The 20,826-nt window shown below is 48.5% G+C and overlaps 1 protein-coding gene across 1 annotated transcript in view; it reads left to right on the top strand.

Annotated features, from left to right (window-relative positions):
• The window catches only part of PRR12 (proline rich 12), a 51,089-nt gene extending 32,619 nt beyond the window's left edge, over positions 1 to 18,470 (top strand). Inside the window, exons 13-14 of the mRNA XM_053260462.1 lie at positions 2,685 to 2,780; positions 14,139 to 18,470. Coding sequence (XP_053116437.1) covers positions 2,685 to 2,780; positions 14,139 to 14,279 — 237 coding nt within the window. The 3' untranslated portion in view covers positions 14,280 to 18,470. The remainder of the gene's footprint in view (positions 1 to 2,684; positions 2,781 to 14,138) is intronic.
• The last annotated feature ends 2,356 nt before the right edge of the window (positions 18,471 to 20,826 follow it).

Genomic DNA, 20,826 nt, shown 5'->3' on the forward strand with positions numbered 1-20,826 from the left:
CATGGAGTTCAAATGGCCCAAGAACATCAGGTTTGCTTAAAGTTATCTTTCATTGCTTCTTTGCTGAGAAGTATATCTTACCATGTGTTGTGTCTCTGTTCACCCCAGAACCACCATGGGACTGTACTGGCATAGAAAAATAGGAAGCTGCCGTATACTGAGTCAGACCCTTGGTCTATCTAGCTCAGTACTGTCTACACAGACTGGCAGCGGCTTCTCCAGGGTTGCAGGCAGGGATCTCTCTCAGCCCTATCTTGGAGAAGCCAGAGGGGGAACTTGAAACCTTCTGCTCTTCCCAGAGTGGCTCCATCCTCTGAGGGGAATATCTTATAGTGCTCACATGTGGTCTCCCATTCAAATGCAACCTGGGTGGACACTGCTTAACTAGGGGGACAAGGCATGCTTGCTACCACAAGACCAGAGTTCTTCACAAAGTTTGCTGTACCTTGCCAAGCATGCTAATTTTATGTTCCCATCCTGGACCTCCAGGTGTAAGGAACAGAATTTGCATGCTGTCCAAGTATTCATGTACTCTCCTCTGTCAAAAGCAGGTCCATTCTGAGGAACAAAGTTCCTACTCTGTGGATATTGTTGAAGCTTTTTGGTCCATCTTCTGACTCAGGAAGGAGAAGCAGCCATTACCATTTTGCCCTTCAGCACTGAAGAAAAATGGAAATTGACAGGAACCAAACCTTTCTTTTCTTAGGGCTTCTTGGGAAAGATCATGAAAGGAGTTTAAACCCATTTAAAGTCTGCTTGTATTACAGATATACAACAGCCTTAATAGGTCTCAAGTTAAGTTGTTTGTATCTAAGATGTACATTGGAAACACTGGCCAACGTGCAAACTAACAATTTATGGGTGAAGAGTATTTTTTGTGATGCAACTGCAGAGAAATGATTTTCAGCTATTCTCCCTGCAGCACCTATGCCTGCCAAAAATGTGTCTCTGAGGCTCTTGCACCCTGAGGGATGTATGTATTTTTGAGAGGCATAGAGATAGCTATGTTAGGAAGGGGAGATTGCTGGTAATTGTCTGTCTCCACCTGTGTGTTAATCTGAGTATTGGCCACTGTCACTTAATTCTCAGAGGTGCTAAGCACCTCACAGCACTACAGTTTCCAGGTTTGCGGTTAGGATGGATCAGTGAAACTGGGGACTGGGTAAATGCGAGTGTGTCAACAGAACAAAGGCAGACTGTGTATTTTTAACCATAGTAATAACCCTAAACTTATTAAGATATTTTGGGTTTCTGCCGTTGTCGCTTTTTTGAAGACAAAATTTAAATTTTGTGACAATTTAAATATTTCACATCTTAAAGGTCTTTAGCATTTAGAAAATAAAACAAATATACTGTACAGATAATTGGTTTTTAAACATGCAGTCGGAACATTTTTACAGAACCTAAAGTGTATTAAAAAAAATAAAACATTTGATTTCATAAATGAGAGTTAATAGAAGTAAGTAAAATGTACACTTTTAAAGACTGTAGTTTAATATCTATGATGTCCAGTTTAGGAATTTTTTAAAAATATCCTTAAAGGAAACACATCTTTCCAATATAAATGGTTCAAACTTAAACACTTCCTGGTTCGTTTGGGGTGTTGTTGTTTTTGGGGGGTGGGGTGGGGTTCTGGCAACTTCAGTCTGATACTTCCTTGCCACCCTATTTCTCAGGAATGCCCCAAACTTGAATTTTCTTGCTGCTGCTATCATTGACTGCTGTTTAGCAATAATGTAATGCCAGCAAAAGTAACACAGTCTGTGTTGGGAAGGCAATGGCAGTTTTAAGGAGGATGGACTGGGAAGGAGGTGGAACTTGGTAAAGAATAGCGAAGGTCGAGAGTTAAGGGAGAGTTAACTAGTAACAGGCTTTGTAGAAAAAGGTGTTTTGGGCGGACCAGGTGTGGGATGGCTTGAACTCTCAGGCACAGGAGCAGGAAAAGGGAGCAGAGGGAACTGGTAGCAGGAGACCTGTCTGGAGTCTTCTGTGCAGGAGTTGGTCAGTAAAGGCAGGTGAGGGAGGCCTGGTCTACACGTGCAGGTGAGTCGAGGTGGGTAGGCTGAGCAGTGTACCATTTCAGACTGCAGAGTGGAGATCATCTTCCAATGATCCCCTACATAAATATTGTCTACAAGTATTATTATTTTTAAATTAGCATACCATGGAGAAAGGTTCTGTCCTTACCCCACTCCCTGCATGCTTGTTTTCTACTTGCAGGAAGTGGACTCATCAGGGGGCATTTTAAAATGCCAAGTGATACAGTCCATTCTATAGTGCTGGATGGTTTGGTCAGACTTTCGTTGGAGTCAGAGAGAAACAGAGACTATTGAATGCTTCAGGGCCCAGAGCTTAAGGTTGACCCTCAGGTTCCAGGCACTGCGGCAAAGACGTGACCATAGTAACAGGAAGAAGAGGTTTAATTTTAGCAGAGGCAGAAGGGGAAGCCAGAGGGGAGGAAGTTGTTGTGAGTAGGAGGAGAATTTTAACAGGTCCTGCTTTTATTTTTGAAGATTATTGCGAATCATTTGAGGAGGGAATTATGCGATTTTGGGACGCTCCAAGGATATGGAAATTAGGAGGCTGTTGATTTAGGAGCAGGAAACAGAAGTTGGCTGTGATTTCCTTGAGTAATTTTCCTCCTACCCACTTCTTCTTCATCTTTTTGACCTTACTGCTAACAGGAATTCAGTGTGGAAGTGGAGAAGTCCTTTTTCTACACTCTGTACCATTCCCTTCACCACTACAAGTACCACACCTTTCTGCGTTGTAAGGATGAGGTAAGTGACACCTTGAATGTACCCCTTTGCGTCTTTTCCTGCAGCATAGCTTGAACCCCAACACACAAATGCATGCATTGTTACATCAAGGTACAGAGTGGACAGATCTGAGGTGGAATCCAGGCTGCATTAACTGGTCTGTCTTGACTGCAAGGAAGTCTCCATCTACCAGGTATGCATATTTGGCACCATGCAAACCTGTGCTCAAAAAAATTATTATAGGTATTCTCCTTTTCAACAACAACAAAAAGTTCTTAAAGTTCTGTTTACAAAGAAAAAGGAATTCTCGGTTGCTGACAGCCAGGGGCATCTCATTGGGTTATCCCTTCTAAGGAGCTCCAAGGCAGGACAGAGTTTATTGGTTAGAAAAAACAAGTCCCGCCTACCTGAGCCCGAAGGGATAACTTCTCCCCAGTTCTTTCTGTCCTCGGCAGCTCCAACGGCAGCTTTTTTTCTTGCTCCTCAGCATTTTTTGCTGTCCTTTATCCAATCTTCACTCTTTTCCCCTTACTTTTTCACTTTTTTACCTCTTGCCTTATGTTTCTAAAAACAAACCAAAAATAACAAAAAAACCCAACAACTTTAAAGCTTCTCGCAGCTTCTTGCCTTCGCTTTCCACCTCTCCCCCCCCCCCGCTTCCCTTCCTCGCTCCTCTGTTTATGGAGCGGCTGATTGGGGGCAGAAAGGCAGTTTTGGTCCCCAGGGGACCCGCTCAGCAAAACTTCGGTCCGGGCCGTTCCCGACCCTTCCAGGAGCCGCCTCTTCGGCTGCAAGCCTTGCCGGCACCTCCGGACCCCACCAACGGGAAGCTGGAGCGCTCCCCCGCTGAGCAGCACCTAGCCGTTCCGGCCACTTCAGAGCCTCCGGAACGTGCAGTGGCACAAACAGCAGGAATCTCGGCCGCTATCTCCCCGCCCGAACCCCCTGCTGCAGCTGCGTGGGTGCCGGCCGCGAATCCGCCTCCCGTGTCCCGCGCTGTAGAGCCCTCCGTCCGTCTCCCGCCCTCAGGCCGCGAGACGCGCTTGGTTGTGGCGGCCTGCAGGAGAGCAGGGATAGAGTCTCCGAAGAGACTGGAGGAGATCTGCTTCAGGAGGCGTCCGGTGGCATACCCCCCACCCACCTCGGAAGAAATGAGAGCGATCTCCCTGCGGGCACAGGAACTCCTCATGGCAGAGAGGGCACGCGTAACCGCAAGTACCTGTGGGACAACGGGGGATGGGGGTGCCCAGCTATCTGCTTCCTCCAAAGAGGGGACCGGAAAAAGTGTGAAATCTGCTGCTACCTCCCCGAGCCTAGCTTCCGGGGTAGCGGCTGCCAGCCAGAGCCCAGTATGTTCTCTGCCCAGAACTATCCCACCCGAATGGCAAGCCTGGTTTAAAAACGCTATAATTGATACCGTACTCCAGGTTAGGCCACGCAAGAGACCTAAATCCAAGAAGTCTAAGCGCAAATCTAGAGACAGGTCACCCAGCCCTGAACCCGTTGACAGCGCATCCATTCCACCTCCGCCTAAGAAAGCTAAGACCAAGACTAAACACTTGGTACCAGTCATTGCCATTCTCCAAGATACAGACCCTCACTCTTCTGAGGACTCTGACCATGAAGGGGAACCCCCGCTGGAACCCCAGCACCCTGACCCTGACTCAGATGCAATCCCAGATAAGGAGGAGGGCGAATGGTCAGATGGGGATGGGGAGGAACCCGCATTTCTGTCCCAATGACTATTTGTGGCAGAGGATTACTCCCCTCTAATGACAAAAATCATTTCCCCCTGCTAACTGGGCAAAGAGGCACCTTTTACCATGGTGATTCTCTTTATTTAGCAGGGGGAGAGTAACTGGCCCTATCCACCCCCAGCACAGTACTTCCAGTGACTGTTGCTGGTGTGTGTCTTAAGTTTCTTTTTAGAATGTGAGCCCTTTGGGGTCAGGGAGCCATCTTATTTGTTATTTCTCTTTGTAAACCGCCCTGAGCCATTTTTGGAAGGGCGGTATAGAAATTGAATTAATAATAATAATAATAACTACAACAACAACAATTGGACTACAGGCCAAGCCCACGCAAGAGCAGGAAACAACTCAGGGGGACTTAGTTTTTCCCAGAGCAAAGGCCAAGGATTTCCTACTACCTATGCCTGAACTATTCTCTGACGTGGTGAAAGAAGAATGGCTTCTGCCCACCCAAAATCGCACGCCCATGGCCATAGCCAATAAATTCTACTCTTTCCAACAAAAAGCATCTGACATGCTTAAAACGGCCAGTGCCGATGCGCCCATCGTGCAATTGGTGTTCAGTTCCTTGGTGCCAAAGGATGGTGAAACATCACTTAAAGATCTAGGGGATAGGAAGGCTGAGCTCACATTTAAAAGAGTACACGATAACTCAGCCTTGGTGACACGCGCTACCTCGACCGCCTCTATGGCAGCCCGCACCTCCCTGCTATGGGTGGATAAGTTACTTAGTAACCCACCTTCTGATCCGGTCCACATGCGCCAACAACTCTTAAAAATTCAGAAAGCCCAGGCATTCATGACGGATGCAACCTTAGATGCCATTCGTTTCTCTGCCAGGCTATCCGCAGCCGCGGTGGTGGGCAGGCGACACTTATGGCTAAAAAACTGGCAAGTCGACTCAGCATCTCGAATCAACCTCACCTCAGTACCCTATGACTCTTCTAAACTTTTTGGGGAATCTGCCTTGCAGGACGTCTTAATTTAATCCAAAGACAAGAAGACCACCACGCCGACCTCCACTCCCAAGAGGACTGATAGACCCGTGCCCAGCAAGCCTTTTCAATACAGGCAGCCAACTCAGTCCTTTCGAGGCTCCCGGCCATTCAGAGGATCGGACTACAGGTCACAGAGAGGCTTTTGGAACAGACCTCGCCAATCCTTCAGAGGCACGGGGTCATTCAAAAATCCCCCCTCCTCTAAGTCCAGACAACCACAACAATGACGCAAGGCCTACATGGCACGGGGGGCGTTTGTCAGCGTTTCTCCACGCATGGGAAGCTTCAACTTCAGAAGAATGGGTCCTAAACATCATCAGGCATGGGTACAGGGTAGAGTTCATCTCTCCCCCCTCCTTCAAGTTTCTGCCAACTCCGCAGTCACGGGCATTCAAAAAGCATTCAAGGATGCTCCAGGCCATTCAGCACCTCCTGGAAATCAAGGCCATCGAACCAGTTCCTCCTCAGGAGGAGGGCGGGGGGGTCTATTCTATTCTGTTTACCGTGCCAAAAAAAGGACGGATCCACGGGCGGTCCTGGACTTAAAACGATTAAACAAATGGGTTCGCAAGGACCACTTCCGCATGGAGACCTTAAGGTCCATAGCAGAAGCCCTGCACCTCCATGACTTCCTGACTTCAATAGACCTGAAGGAGGCATACCTTCACATCCCAATTCACCCGGACAGCAGAAGGTATCTACATTTCAAATACGCGGGCCGGCACTTCCAATATACAGCACTGCCGTTCGGACTCTCGTCCGCCCCCCCGCGTCTTCACAAAGGTCCTCGCCCCACTGATGGCACACCTGCGCATGCAAGGGATCAGGGCCTATGCGTATCTCGACGACTTGCTTCTGCAATCTCGCTCCAGGCCAGAAGCTCAGAGGGACCTAGACGCTGTGCTCTCAGCCCTGGATCTCCACGGGTTCACCATCAACTTCGAAAAGAGCCACCTGACTCCATCTCAGCAAATCCGTCATCTGAGGGTCATGATAGACATGGCAGCTGCTACCATCTCGCTGCCCACAGACCGGCGATTAACCATCCAGTCGAAAGTGAAGCAAGTCCTGGCAGCCAAAAGGACTCCTCTCAACACTCTGGCAAGACTTCTAGGCCTGATGGTGGCCACGATGGAGACGGTGCCATGGGCTCGCTTCCACCTTCACCACCTTCAGTGGTTCCTCCTTCCGCACCAGCAGGCAATCGCCCAGAAATCCAAATGCCTCCTCGACCTACCAGATCCAGTCAGGTCATCCCTCAACTGGTGGCTGACTCCAGCACACCTCCTGCCCGGCAAACCATTCCTGGACCCCCCCAGGATCATCATCTCTACAGATGCCAGCGACCAGGGTTGGGGAGCCCAACTTCAGAACCTCTCCGCCCAGGGCCTCTGGTCTCCAGAGGAAAAGGCTCACAGCATCAACTGGAGGGAACTCAGAGCCGTACGGTTAGCTCTCCAGGCATTCCAGCCATCTGTTCAAGCGAGGCACATGTTGCTAAAAACAGACAACAAGGCAACCAAGGCCTACATCAACAAACAAGGAGGGACTCGATCCCGCTCCATGTTCCAGGAGGCGACTCTCCTATTATCTTGGGCGAAACAACACCTGGGATCCCTGATCGCCCATCACGTGAAGGGAGAACTCAATGTGGTGGCCGACTGGATCAGCCGTTCGGACGTCTCTCCGGGAGAATGGAGTCTCCACTCGGGAATCTTCCAGCAGATCACGGAAAGGTGGGGTACCCCTATACTAGACCTATTTGCATCCCTGACCAACACGAAACTACCAGCGTTCATATCAAGGTTCCCATGCCAGGGCGCGACCGCGACCGACTCAATGTCAACTCCCTGGCCAGTAGGCCTATTATACGCCTTCCCGCCGACCCCGCTCCTGGCGAGGGTGCTACGCAGGATTCGCATCACCCGAGCGGAAATCATTCTCGTGGCCCCATTTTGGCCCAGACATCCTTGGTTTCCAGAACTACTGCACCTGGCAACTGCTCTACCATGGGAACTTCCTCCAATTCCCGACCTGCTGTCACAAGGACCCGTCCTTCACCCAGATCCAGCCTGGTTGCGCCTTACCGCTTGGAGACTGAGCGGCGCCTCCTCAGGAAGAAGGGTTTCTCTGACGCTGTCCTGAGCACTATGCTGGCCTCCAGACGACCTTCAACGGAGAGGGTCTATTGATACACTTGGAGGATGTTCCTACGCTGGGCGTCTCGACATTCCATACCCAGGGGCTCAGCATCCATCAAACATCTTCTCCAATTTCTGCAAGCCTGGAGAAAGGCTTGCACCCTAACACCCTGAAACGTCAAGCGGCATCCTTACTCCCTCTTCTGGGGGGCACAGAATCCCAGATAGCCCAGGCACAAGCTGACCTTCGTCGTTTTCTGAGGGGTGCCTCCCTCCTCTCCCCTCCTACCGTCCACAGGTTCCCATCCTGGGACCTGCATATAGTGCTACGGGATCTCCAGTCTCAACCTTTTGAACCTATTCGCTCCATCCCTATACGAATACAGACTTTTAAGCTGGCTTTCCTGGTGGCCATCACCTCGGCCAGGCAAGTTTCGGAACTAAGGGCCCTATCTGTGAACAAAGCCTTCTGCATTTTCCTCGAAGATGCAGTACGACTCATCCCGGACCCCTTCAGGCGCCCAAAGCTGACATCCTTATTCCATCTCTCACAGGACATATTCCTACCATCATTCTGTCCTCGTCCAACTCATCCCACTGAGAAGAAATGGCATAAGCTGGACGTACGGTGCGGTCTCAAGGTTTACATCAGGCGCTCCGCCTCATTTAGAACCTCAGACACGTCGTTTGTCTCCTTCTACCCACGCTCCATGGGCTCAGCAGTTTCGTCTGCAACAGTTGCAAGGTGGATAAAAGCCTGCATCTCTATGGCTTATGAATCTCAGCGCATCAGACCGCCGGCATCCATAGTAGCGCACTCAATGAGAGCGGCGGCAACATTGGCTGCCTTTTCCACCAACGCTTCCGTCAAGGAAATCTGCAGAGCGGCCACGTGGGCCTCCGCCTCAACATTCACCAGGCACTACAAGATTGATGAATATGCTTCAGCCAGAGACGCTTTTGGGAGACGGGTGCTACAACAGGTCCTTCCACGATCATAGGTCAGACCACCCCCGTCTGTATTGGCTAGCTGTGGTATGTCCCAATGAGATGCCCCTGGCTGTCAGCAACCGAGAACGGAGCATTGGTTCCACTTACCGTGAAAGCTTCTTCTGGTTGCTGCAGCCAGGGGCATCTCGGCCCACCCGGCTATGGCGCTCTGACCTAGTATCGAACGAGGACCAGGGTGCTCAGTTTTCAAACTGCGGGGAGATCGACCTCATGACTCGCCCCCAGCTGCATGTTTATCTTCTTTTTTCTTTCTTGAAATTCTCCTCAGAATGCTATCCTAGTCCGCCTCTCGGCCCGAAAGAACTGGGGAGGAGTTATCCCCCTCGGGCTCGGGTAGGCGGGACTTGTTTTTTCTAACCAATAAACTCTGTCCTGCCCTGGAGCTCCTTAGAAGGGATAAACCAATGAGATGCCCCTGGCTGCAGCAACCAGAAGAAGCTTTCACGGTAAGTGGAACCAATGCTCCGTTCTGGTCACCACATCTGGTCACCAATTCTGGTCACCACATCTAAAGAAGGACATTGTAGAACTGGAAAAGGTGCAGAAGAGGGCAACCAAGATGATCAGGGGCCTAGAGCACCTTTCTTATGAGGCAAGGCTACAACACCTGCGGCTATTTAGTTTAGAAAAAAGACAACTGTGGGGAGACATGATAGAGGTTTATAAAATCATGCATGATGTGGAGAAAGTGGATAGAGAGAAATTCTTCTCACATAACACTAGAACCAGAGGTCATCCCATGAAATTGATTGCCAGGAAATCTAGGACCAACAAACGGAAGTACGTTCTCACATAACGCATAATCGGCTTGTGGAATTCTCTGCCACAAGATGTGGTGACAGGAAACATCCTGGATGGCTTTAAGAGGGGTTTGGATAACTTCATGGAGGAGAAGTCTATCATCGGCTGCTAGTCAGAGGGCTACAAGCCACCTCCAGCCTCAAAGGCAGGATGCCTCTGAGTACCAGTTGCAGGGGAGTAACAGCAGGAGAGTGGGCATGCCCTCAGCTCCTGCCTGTAGGCTCCCAGTGGCATCTGGTGGGCCACTGTACGAAACAGGATGCTGGACTAGATGGGCCTTGGGCCTGATCCAGCAGGGCTGTTCTTATGGAATAAAATGTTTCCCTGTCCAAAAGTGCTCACAGTCTAAAAAGAAACATACAAGGTAGACACCAGCAACTGTGGGTTGCTGTGCTGGGGTTGGATATGAACAATTGCTCTCCGCACCCCCACTCCGCACCCCCATTAAACATAGGAGAACTACCACTTTAAAATGTGTCTCTTTGCCTGGTTAACAAGTGCATCCAGTGCCCATGCAATTGCTCTTCATTGTCTGGGACAGGAGGCTTTGGAAAGGAACTCCTAACCAACATGACTAGGAACTTGTTTTCTTAAAATGATTTAATGAAAGCTGATGGTCTTGGGATGTGTGGCACTAGATTTCTTGGGGTATCCGATACGTGCAGGAGGAGATCAAGTTGCAGGGGATCACTCAAGCCAGAGTTTCTTAACCTTGGGTCCTCAGATGTTGTTGGACTACAACTCCCAGCATCCTCAGCTGCAGTGGCTTTGACTTGGGGATTATGGGAGTTGTAGTCCAACATCTGGGGGCCCAAGGTTAAGAAACCCTGACTCAAGCTAAAGAACTTAAGAAAAGCCCTGCTGGATCAATACAAAGGCCCATCTAGTCCAGCATCCTGCTTCACACAGTGGCAACCACGGGCATCTGGGAAGCCCACAAGCCCCCTCCCATTGGTATTCCCTAGCACCTGGTGATTGGGCATGCTTGGTCTCCCAGCCCATCAACAGTGATGCAGAATATACTGTTGCAATTGTGGAGAGAGCCAGTAACAGTTTGGCAATACTGAATTGACCCCTTGATGGCGATGGTAAAATGTTGGGTTTTTCATAAGGGAAGAATTTTCCTTCCTCTGTACCCCAGTATGGTACATCGTTCTATAGACGTAAGGAGGGCAGTTTATGTCGTGCAGTGCATCCAGATAATAGAAAAAAGTTCATAATGTGTGATTAGGCACAGAGCTCAACTTCATGAGAATCTCAGTTGGGTTTTTTTAACAATAAAGTTTCTAGCCCTTATGGCAGCTAGGGATGTGCATGAACCTGTTTGGCGTTGTATTCTTAGAATGCTGAACAGGTTTGGGACCCCCACGTTCGAACCAGTTCAAATGCAGGGGCAGGGATGGCTTTAAGGATGGGGGAGGGTGCACTCCCTCCCCCTCCACTGTGCATCCTTTTCCAGTGCTCTGTGGATAAATAGTCCCGCCGCCCCATTGTTTTACTGACCGGAAGTGCTGTGTGCGCCTGCGACATGCACATAGCACTTCTGCTCAGTAGAACAACAGGGTGGGAAGGAGGCACGCTGCCGCCCCGCCGACTATCCACAGAGCGCCGGAGGGGGAAAGTGTGGTGGGGGGAGGGGAGTGCACCCTCCCCCATCCTTAAAGCCACCCCTTCCCCACCATTGGCTCGAAGGCAGCCGGTTCTGTGCACATTCCTAGTGGCAGCCAAGATATACTTGAAACTTTGCGAGCGATGGCAACTAAAACATAAAAAGCCAGAGACGTGATGGGATCCAGCCATCAGAGGATGTGGTTTCAGTGGCCAGCCTGCATAGCTCCTTGCCCCTCCTCATGACCAATAACACCAGAGTAAATTATGCTTTTGAAAAAGAGAGAGAACATTATTACAAGTCTGTCCTTCGTGTACAACTGTATACATATAAGGTCAATATACAGACAAACCTTGCTAGTCATAGCCCCAACATCCGTGTTTCCACAGTTGGGGAATTGATACCCGGGGGAAAGGGTTAATTTTGCATACCCAAAGTGTTGGGGTGGCCAGAAATGACCTCTGATGTCATTTCTGGCCACCATTTTCAAAAGAGGAGCCATTTTGTGGCTGTTCTTCTTCTTCTTTTTGTTTACTTTCCCCCTGTGATTTTTTGTGGGGGAATTGGGACCGGGGGGCATTGCTGGACAGCAGGAGACCCACAGAGCATGGTAGGGCACCCCCTTTTTGCTGATCTCTGCCCTTTTCCCAGCCTCCAGGAACCTAACCACCCCCATTCCCATTGCCTTATCTGCAATTGGAGAACAGAACCCCCGTAAATAAAGGGACTCGCCCATAAACATCATAATGCCATGGAAAAATTCTTGTACTTATTGATGATCTTTCTGACCTTCACAAAATTAGTAAAAGTTTTATTCAAGTAATAATGACAAATATACACATAAAAGATGTTGCACCTGAAGTATCACTTCGTTTTTTGCCAGCTTGGAAAATGAGTGTGGTGGTGGTGAGCTGAAAATAGAAGCCATTAATATTAAAGTAAACAAAAAAAGCTTTTATTATCTGGATTTAAATGGTCTTCCCCATACAGGATAATGTCATCATCATTCAGAAACAAAAGTCTGCAACACTTGCTTACTAGAGGTAGCAGTGGGATGTGTAAGCAACGATCCCTCTTTCAAACTGCTTCCAACTCTTTTGAGGAAGCAGGGTCAGAAGTTAGTATTATTGATCTATCAATAAATCTGGATATTTTCTTAAACTTTATAACACTGAATTCTTCAATGGTGTACCAACATCATATACAGTAAAGTTAGGATTCCTCAGTCCTATCTATCTATCTATCTATCTATCTATCTATCTATCTATCTATCTATCTATCTATCTATCTATCTATCTATCTATTTCTCCGAGGCGTACCCGTCGCTAATCCCATGTGTGGCAGCTCCCGCGAGAAGCTGCCGGACTAGCAATAGGACGTGGAGAAAATGGCCACTAGGATGAAGAAGTGGTGGCGGCAGGCCCGGCCGCCAGGGTGAGGAGGAGGTGGGCCCGGCCCGGCCGCCGGGGTGAGGAGGCAGCGGCAGGAGGGGACATGCTGGCTTGAAAGTCGGCCAGAAACCATGGGTGGGGGAAGGGGGCTGGGCGGGCCATCAGAGGTGCAGATGCTCTGCCCCTGGCCCAGCTAGTTTAAATTAATGAGTTGTTGGTCATGATTAAATTATCATGCTCTCAATGTTGCTTAGACGTGACTAACTTTCTTAGGATGCATCCTAAGAAATAAATATTGCAGGATGCATCCTGCAAATAAAATTAGCTACATGAAACCCCATATCATTATATCTAGGAACATAGGAAGCTGCTGTATACTGAGTCAGACCATTGGTCCATCTAGCTCAGTATTGTCTACACAGACTGGCAGTGGGTTCTCCAAGGTTTCAGGCATGAGTCACTTTCAGCAATGTCTTTGAGATGCTACCAGGGAGGGAACTTGGAACCTTCTGCTCTTCCCAGAGCAGCTCCATCCCCTGAGGGGAAGATCTTACAGTGCTCACATGTGGTCTCCCATTCAAATGCAAAGTAAGGTGGACCCTGCTTAGCTATGGGGACAAGTGATGCTTGCTACCACAAGACCAGCTCTCCCCTAAACAATAAATGATATAGCTTTTAAAATCATTATTATTAATTCTCGTAGACGTGCCTGAAGGTGGGGAGGGGAGATCGAGCTGGGGCTGAAGGTGGGGTGGGGAGAGCAAGCAGCAGGTGGGTGGGTTGGATGGCCACAGCTGCCAGGTGAGTGGATGTGGGGGGGGGCACAAATGGACAAGCAGCGAGGGGGAGGGGAGCGGGCAAGCGAAGTCTCTGGAGGGGAGGCCAAAGGCTGTGTGCACTACCACACAGATGCTGTGTGTGGGGTCAGCTAGTTGTCTATATTTGAAGTACAGAATAAAAACCATACATAAATATAGCTTTGAAAAATCCTGCCACCCCAGTTCCTTTCTCCATGCAGAACTGGCTCCTGAAAGATGAATAGCTTCTGATTCTGAGCTTTCATTTTTATCTCCATGGACTCCAGAAAACTGAAGGTTTCCATGAACTGAAGTGAGCTTCTCCACACCCACCTGTTGGCTTGTCACTTGATTTGGTGCATGTATTTCCAGTTGTAGATCTGTTTCTTTCACATACTGCAGAAGATGGCGACACCTGTAACAGTCAAGAACATCTAAAAGTTGTACATGCTTACAGTATACAGAAATTGTAACTGTTTCTACTTGTAGATACAGTTATTAGAAGGCATTTTGCACAAGTGAAGGATATCACCTACCATATTTGAAAATCTTGCCTTAAAAAGCATTTCATTAATCATTTTGAACCATAAAATAGTTTATAAGAGTTTTAGTGATATTTCCCAGTTCTTGCATGGGAAAATGGCTTGTGGGTGCCCGCGAAAGGGGTGGGGGGAATAATGCATTTACCCAATGTTTCTGTGTGTCCCCGCCCTGGGGTTTGCACATCCTTGTTGCAGAATTTGGATTCCTTGAGCACAGCATTCTGTTTTAATTTTATTTTAAGCATGGCATAAATAAGACCTATGATTGCACATGCACAGCTCTCTTGAAACGTGCACATGGCTCCTTGACTAACCACCTCCTTTTTTGCCTCTTCCAGACAACAGCGATTGAGGGTCAGGATGAAGACCTGGGCCAGGAGGAGGTGGTGCAGCAGTGCATGCGCAACCAGCCGTGGCTAGAGAAACTGTTTGACTCCTTCAGCGAGTTGCTGACTCAGGCGCAAAACAAGTGCGCGTGACGCAGCCGCCAGAGCCACGCCCCGGGAGGGGCCGCGTGACGCCCGCCCCTCTGCAGAGCCAGAGCAGGAAGTGGGGAGAGGAAGGTCGAGGGGTACCATTACAGGCAACGAGTTCAGACTCCGCTCACCACCACCACCACCACCCCTTCCCCCCCTTTTTTTCTCTTTTCCTCCTTTTTTGTTGTTTTTAAACAGGACCTTGGACAGGCCTTCAGCTTTGGTGGTGGGGTATGGAAGCTTTGCGATGGTAGAGAGAACGTGTTGAGGAAGGTTCTCATCAAATCTAGAATGGTTGGACAAACCCCTTTTCCCTTTTGCCCTGGCTGTACAGAGAAATATTATTTATATATAAATGTATAAATGTCTAATTGAGCAGCCTTGCCCCCTGCTGTGGTGGGGTGAGAGTAGGAGAACCCATAGGAAAGTCCAAGGAGTGGTGGTCTGTGCTTAGAGCTGGGAGGCTGGGGTCCAGGACTCCTAGGTTCCATCGGGAGGAAGGGGGGCAGTGGGCGGGGGGCGGGGGGGGGATAGTGCAAACAGGTGTGGGGTCCGGGTTCCTGGGTTCTGTCTTGCTTCTCTTCCATCAGGACCTTCTCCTTCTCCTTAGGGAGACTCGCGAGAATTGAGTGTGCGGGTTGGTGCAGTGGCCACCCTTTTTATACAGTGTCTAGCTTCTACTACCCACAGTCTGATCAGGCAATATGACCCCTCTTTCCCCCCTCTCCCGCCATGCCCCCAAGCTACTCCAATCCCATCTCTGCCAAATAACTTTTTTTTGGAGACACTCACCCACACAGTAGCAGCGATCACTTCTGTACTCGTTTCCAGCAGGAATATTTATTGCCAAGTTCCCCTTTCCCAACCACAACTGATTTCAGAGAGTCCCACGCTCCCCCCAGAACACTCTTCTTCTTCCCCCACCCCTGCCCCTCATGTCTTTGTGGGGCAATTGCCGTTGGTGGAACTGCCATGAGCCACTGAGTTTGGGGTCCTTTGGATATGTGGAGCAACTCCCCCCACTTCCCAGTATTCCTTCTGAACAGACAATGGTGAATTGCCGGGGGCGGGGGAGCATAGCCACACCCAGAACAACCTGTCTGTACCAAGAGTTCCTAAGACCACCCACCCCCCTTTCTATAGACTGTAGATTTTCTCGACTGGCCCCACATGGGTCAGGGGAGGGGTGCTGTAGAGGGCTGTAAATAGGTCCCTTGGTACCTGTTGGATCTGAGCTGTGAGGGAAGGATAACTTCTTTTTGTTTCTGTTTTGTTCTTTTCCTCCCTGTTTTGGTGTTTGACAAGGCAGGATTCTGCTCCGCCCCCTCCCCCAGCTGTATATACTGTATAGGATAAAAAGTCTATGTATCATATTGTATTTGACTAACTTGAACTTAACAATGCGCAGGAGTTTCTTTCCTCTCCTCTCCTCTCACCTGTAGCTGTGACGTTCTTTGGTTTGGACTGAAACTTTCATTAGGAGGTCGTTATTTTTTTTAAATCATTATTGTTGTTGTTGTTACTGAGGGGGAAGGGAGATTCTGTGACACCCCTCTCCCCCGCCCCTTCTAAGCAAAGATCTTTCGCTAACCCTGAGCTGAAATGCTAAAATAAACTCTGATTAGATAGAGGATTAGGTCTTAGCCCTGCCTACCCACCTGTCAGTTCACAACTCCCAGATTTCCCTGTATCATTCAGGCTACGATCCTGGACATGCTTGCTTGAGAGTAAGTGCCACTGAATTCAGTGGGACTTACTGTGGAGTAAACATGCATAGGATCAGCCTGCGTGTCAGTTCTTGCCTTGGCACGCACACACACATACAGACACATGCGTGCACACCCACCCACCTCAGCTTGTTCTTTCTGGATCTTCCCAGTAACCTCCCAGATCAATCCCATACCTGAATGTACATCGCCCCTACACCAGATTCCCACTTCCCAGCCAACGTCTACCTCATTCCTGCTCCCAGCTCTTCCCACCATATATATCCCAGTTTGATTTCTCTGCGCCAACTCAACCTCCCCACGCTCCCGTTTTGCTTCCTCTCTTCTGTCTCTCAAAAGACCCATGAATTAGCCCAGTTTGATTCCCCCCTCCTCCCTCTTCGTTCTTATCTCATTCCCAGTCGTTCTTGCCCTTCCTTCTTCCACCTTCCCAAAGATTTCTCATTCCTTTCCAGCAACCCAGATTAAACCGGGCATGTGAAAAGTCTCCAGCACACCTTTCAGTTTTCCATGGGGGAGGCATGAAAAGGTACTTGGAGGGGGGAGAGAAATCCCACTTCTGAAGGGGTGGTCTTTTTGCTCCAGCATAAATTATTTTGGACCCTAAAGAGCACAGAAACGTGTTGTGGGACTCCTCTGTTGAGTTTGGAGAAGAGTCATTTCTATCTATACAACTCCCCACATCCCTCTGGATCCTGTTCTACCCCCCCCCCAATTATTTATTGTGGATGAATAGAGGTTGGCAAGTGTGTATGTGAGTGTGCATGGGGGGTGGGTGGAATTTGGTGTACATGAGCTCCACTCAAAATAGAGTGTTTTACAAGGGAAAGGGGGCTGACTGGTTTTCTTTTGGATATTTTAAAGCTTGCAATTAGTTTTAACAGCTTTCCCTTACAAACTTGGTTACTGATAGCTGTTGGACCTTAGAGGTGAAGGATTGTAGCTTGAACCTGTGTGTGGAGGTGGGGTTAGTTGAACCATGGGGTTTGGGTAATGAGAGGGCAGAATTGTTTCACAGTACAGGGTTAATCTTTGAGGGACATAGAGCCATGACACCTCCTGGGACAACAGCTTTGCACCATTAATCTCATGTGAACCTTGCTAAAGCGCTGCCCTTGGGCAGAGGAGCAGAGCAGCCAAACCCTGAGCACCCAGAATTGGAGGAGCCCAGCTCCAAGTTGATCTCTCTCTCTCTCTCTCTCTCTCTCTCTCTCTCACACACACACACACACACACACACACACACACACACACCTACCTGCTTCCTGTGATGGGGAAAAAAGACTTTTCTCTCCTCCTCCCCTCCCCCTCCCCCATTTGGATCTCGGAAGGCCCCCTTTTTTACGACGTGTATTTCTGTGTATCTGTTCGCGCCTCAAGGGTATTGTTCTGAGATATGGGATTTGTGTTCTGTATTATTGGATGTTCCTATATATTTTTATTGTTTATTATTAGTGTCTGAGACGTTTTTTTCTCTCAATATGTAAAACTCACATTGTATACTGTGTACACAACAAAATGACAAAAAACACTTTTCTTTGCAAAAATCAAATGCCTGATGCACAGCTTTGTTCATTTTGTCGGGACGGGGCTGGCAGCTGCAAGGAAGGACAAAGATACTCAGGCTGGGGTGTTGCTGGGTGCTCTTTGAACGAAGGACACAGGAAGCCTAGGAGTCCTGGCTTTCACACCTTCGATCTCCACCACTACCACCCCAAGAAGCCTGGCACCCTGGCGCTGAGCTCCCAAGCCCTTGCCACTCGTGACACATTCTTTCTCCACCTATGGAGCCGATGACCTCTGGCTCAGATGATCCTCTTGTACAACTCTCAACAGCCTAATGTTGTGTTTAGACTCTGGACAGCCCATTCCAGGTTCCAAGAAGTCTAATTCAACATTGGCCCAGCTTCCTGGAGTGAGCACTCCCTTCCTTTATCTTCAGTGGGTGGCATCCACAGTATCGTGTGCAGAACGACTTTTTGAGGTTGTGGCAGTCTGCAAAGTTTTGCTACCGCTAGTTGAAGAGGAACCACCTGAATGCATCTTGCATAAGGAGTTCTCCGTTTGCATAGATATGGGCTTCTGCAAGAGGTTGCACTAGTGCAAGAGCTAGTCTGGCATGCAGGTGAATTTCTTTGTGCAGTTACTATGCACTACATCCTTACACTAGTGCAGTAGCCTGAATATTCCCACAAGAGTATTCTGGATGCTACCCAGTATTCTTTCCTGCTGGAGGGAAGCGACACATACAGAATAAAGACAGCCCTTTCCTGTTCTGGGTTCTTTTTCTATCTGTTCAATACAGACCTTTTTGGCAGAAATTGAAATATTGGAGAGGGAGGTGGGCTGGGACTTAAATGCTATAGGCTGGAGGTGAGGGAGGGACAATCCCATCATTTCCTTAAACTCATGATAAGAGTATTTCAGCCATCCAACTCAATATTAAAATAACGGATTTTCCACTTGATTTCTTCTCTGCCATTTACTGTGTTTACTTGCACCTTAAAACACACACACACACACTCTTTTGATCCTATTTCTGTGTTAACTTCATTCACAATTTTGTGTATGTAGCATGTGCACACAGTGTCTTAGTGAGAGGCTGGCTACTCATTTCTCCAGTGTGTTTACACTGAGGGAAACTTAGCTGTCCCATATGTCTTTGCAAGCCACCTAATGGCACAGCGGGGAAATGACTTGATTAGTAAGCCAGAAGTTGCTGGTTCAAATCTCTGCTGGTATGTTTCTCACACTATGGGAAACACCTATTTCAGATAGCAACAATATAGGAAGGTGCTGAAAGGCACCATCTCATACTGCATGGGAGATGGCAATGGTAAACCCATGGCTACTAGTTAGAGGGCTAAGGGCCACCACCAGTCTCAAAGGCAGGATGCCTCCAAGTACCAGTTGCAGGGGAGTAACAGAAGGCATGCCCTCAACTCCTGCCTGTGGCTTCCAGCGGCATCTAGTGGGCCACTGTGCAAAACAGGATGCTAGACTAGATGGGCCTTGAGCCTGATCCAGCAGGGCTGTTCTTACGTTCTTAAACCCTATATTCTACCAAAGACTACCACAGGGCTCTGCAGTCGCCAGGAGTCGACACCAACTTGACGGCACACTTTACTTTTATATGTCTTTGCAAAGCATGTGGAAGACATAAACATGCACTGCCTAGAGAAACCATTTTTACATGCTCAAAACATATTTTGTACCTGCCAGAATGTGATGCATACCTGAAATTAACTGCATGCCTGCCATTTCCCCCCCCACCTAAAACATCAAAACAGCAACATAGTTTGATCTCTCTGCATCTAAGACCCAAGGGGAATATTGCCCTTGGAAAGAGGGCTGTGGAACAAAACTGCACACACAGCCTGCAGCCTGACTTGGGGTATGTTTTGACTTTGCAGCAAGCCACCAGGTAGCATTGTACTACACATTGGACTTGTGGGCTTGATGCTGTGCAAAAAGCAGCATAAGTTTGTTGTTGCAACCTATGAATAAGAGTTCTTTTAGATGGGTTCTGTTCATGCCAATGTCTGAAGTGCCAAGCTCTGGAACACAATAGTGAACAAATCTAACAAAGTGAAAGCTGAAGGCAAGATCTGTGGTGTTGTCTGTATCCTGGAGGTAGACAACTAGCTCATTGAGAATGGACAGATAAGCAGTTCAAGAAGTCCCTATTTTGTGTATTTTCACTTCTCTGAGAGACATTAGTCATCTTCATACATTATACCCCGGCTACAAAAAATACATTGTGGTAGTGGCTAGCCCAACCCTCATGCAACCTGCTTCTTGGCCATGACTTTAGCCTTCATCTGCAGATAGAGGTCCCTACTGCTTATACAAAGTCAGACTATTGGCCCATCCAGCTCAGTACTGTTTACTCTTGACTAGCAGCTCATGGAATAGGCAGCTCTCCAGGGCTTCCAATAGGAGTTTTCCAGCCCTACCTGGAGGTGTCAAGGATTCAGTCTGGGACCTGCATGCAAGTCGGATACTCTTGACTGAGCTAAAGCCCCATGCCCAGCAGTGGAAGAGGTGGCCAAGGAGTTTGTGGACATGGGGTGTGGCTAGCTAGCACGTCCCCCACCATGCATCCTAAACATAACCAGTCTGAAAGAAGAGCTGTGCATATTTCTCCCAGGGCTTTGCAAGGACCAAGTTGATCAAGAGGCTGTGCTCTAATTAAAGAGGTTGTTCACAATGCCATATGCAATACCTATGAAAATAGCACAGTCAATTATGGGACTGGCTAAGCTGCGCAAAAAGGTTTCTTTGTAAATATGTTTTGAGTATCCCAGATATGAGGGGTCTGTTACCATAAAGATCCAATTATGCACATTTACTCAGTAGTCCCACTGGCCTTGAGTCTTGCCTGCTCCATAAGTACATAGGAAGCTGACTTGTAGAGAGTCAGACCACTGGTCCATCTAGCTCGGTATCGCCTACACTGACTGGCAGCAGTTCTACAAGGTTTCAGACAGGAGTCTTTCCCAGCCCTACCTGGAGATGCTGCCAGGAACTGAACCTGGAGTTTCTGCATGTAATGAAGATGCCCACTAAGCTATGACCCTATCCATTTGGGCTGTGAGAATGGGTGCCTTCTGGGTGATCTGCAAGCTTGTGTGTGTGTATATGTACTTACATGTATGTGTTACACCCACACCTTCCACCTGCAATACCTTGCCAATAGCTAGAAGTATGCTGTTTCTGTATCACCTGGTGCCAAGTCCCTGAACTAGAACTGACAAAGGCTGCATCATGAGGTCACTGTTGAACCTGCCTGCCCACACTGTTGTAGCTTATCACACCCTAGT

This window comes from Hemicordylus capensis, chromosome 6 (assembly GCF_027244095.1).
Source record: "Hemicordylus capensis ecotype Gifberg chromosome 6, rHemCap1.1.pri, whole genome shotgun sequence".
Lineage (NCBI taxonomy): Eukaryota > Metazoa > Chordata > Lepidosauria > Squamata > Cordylidae > Hemicordylus > Hemicordylus capensis.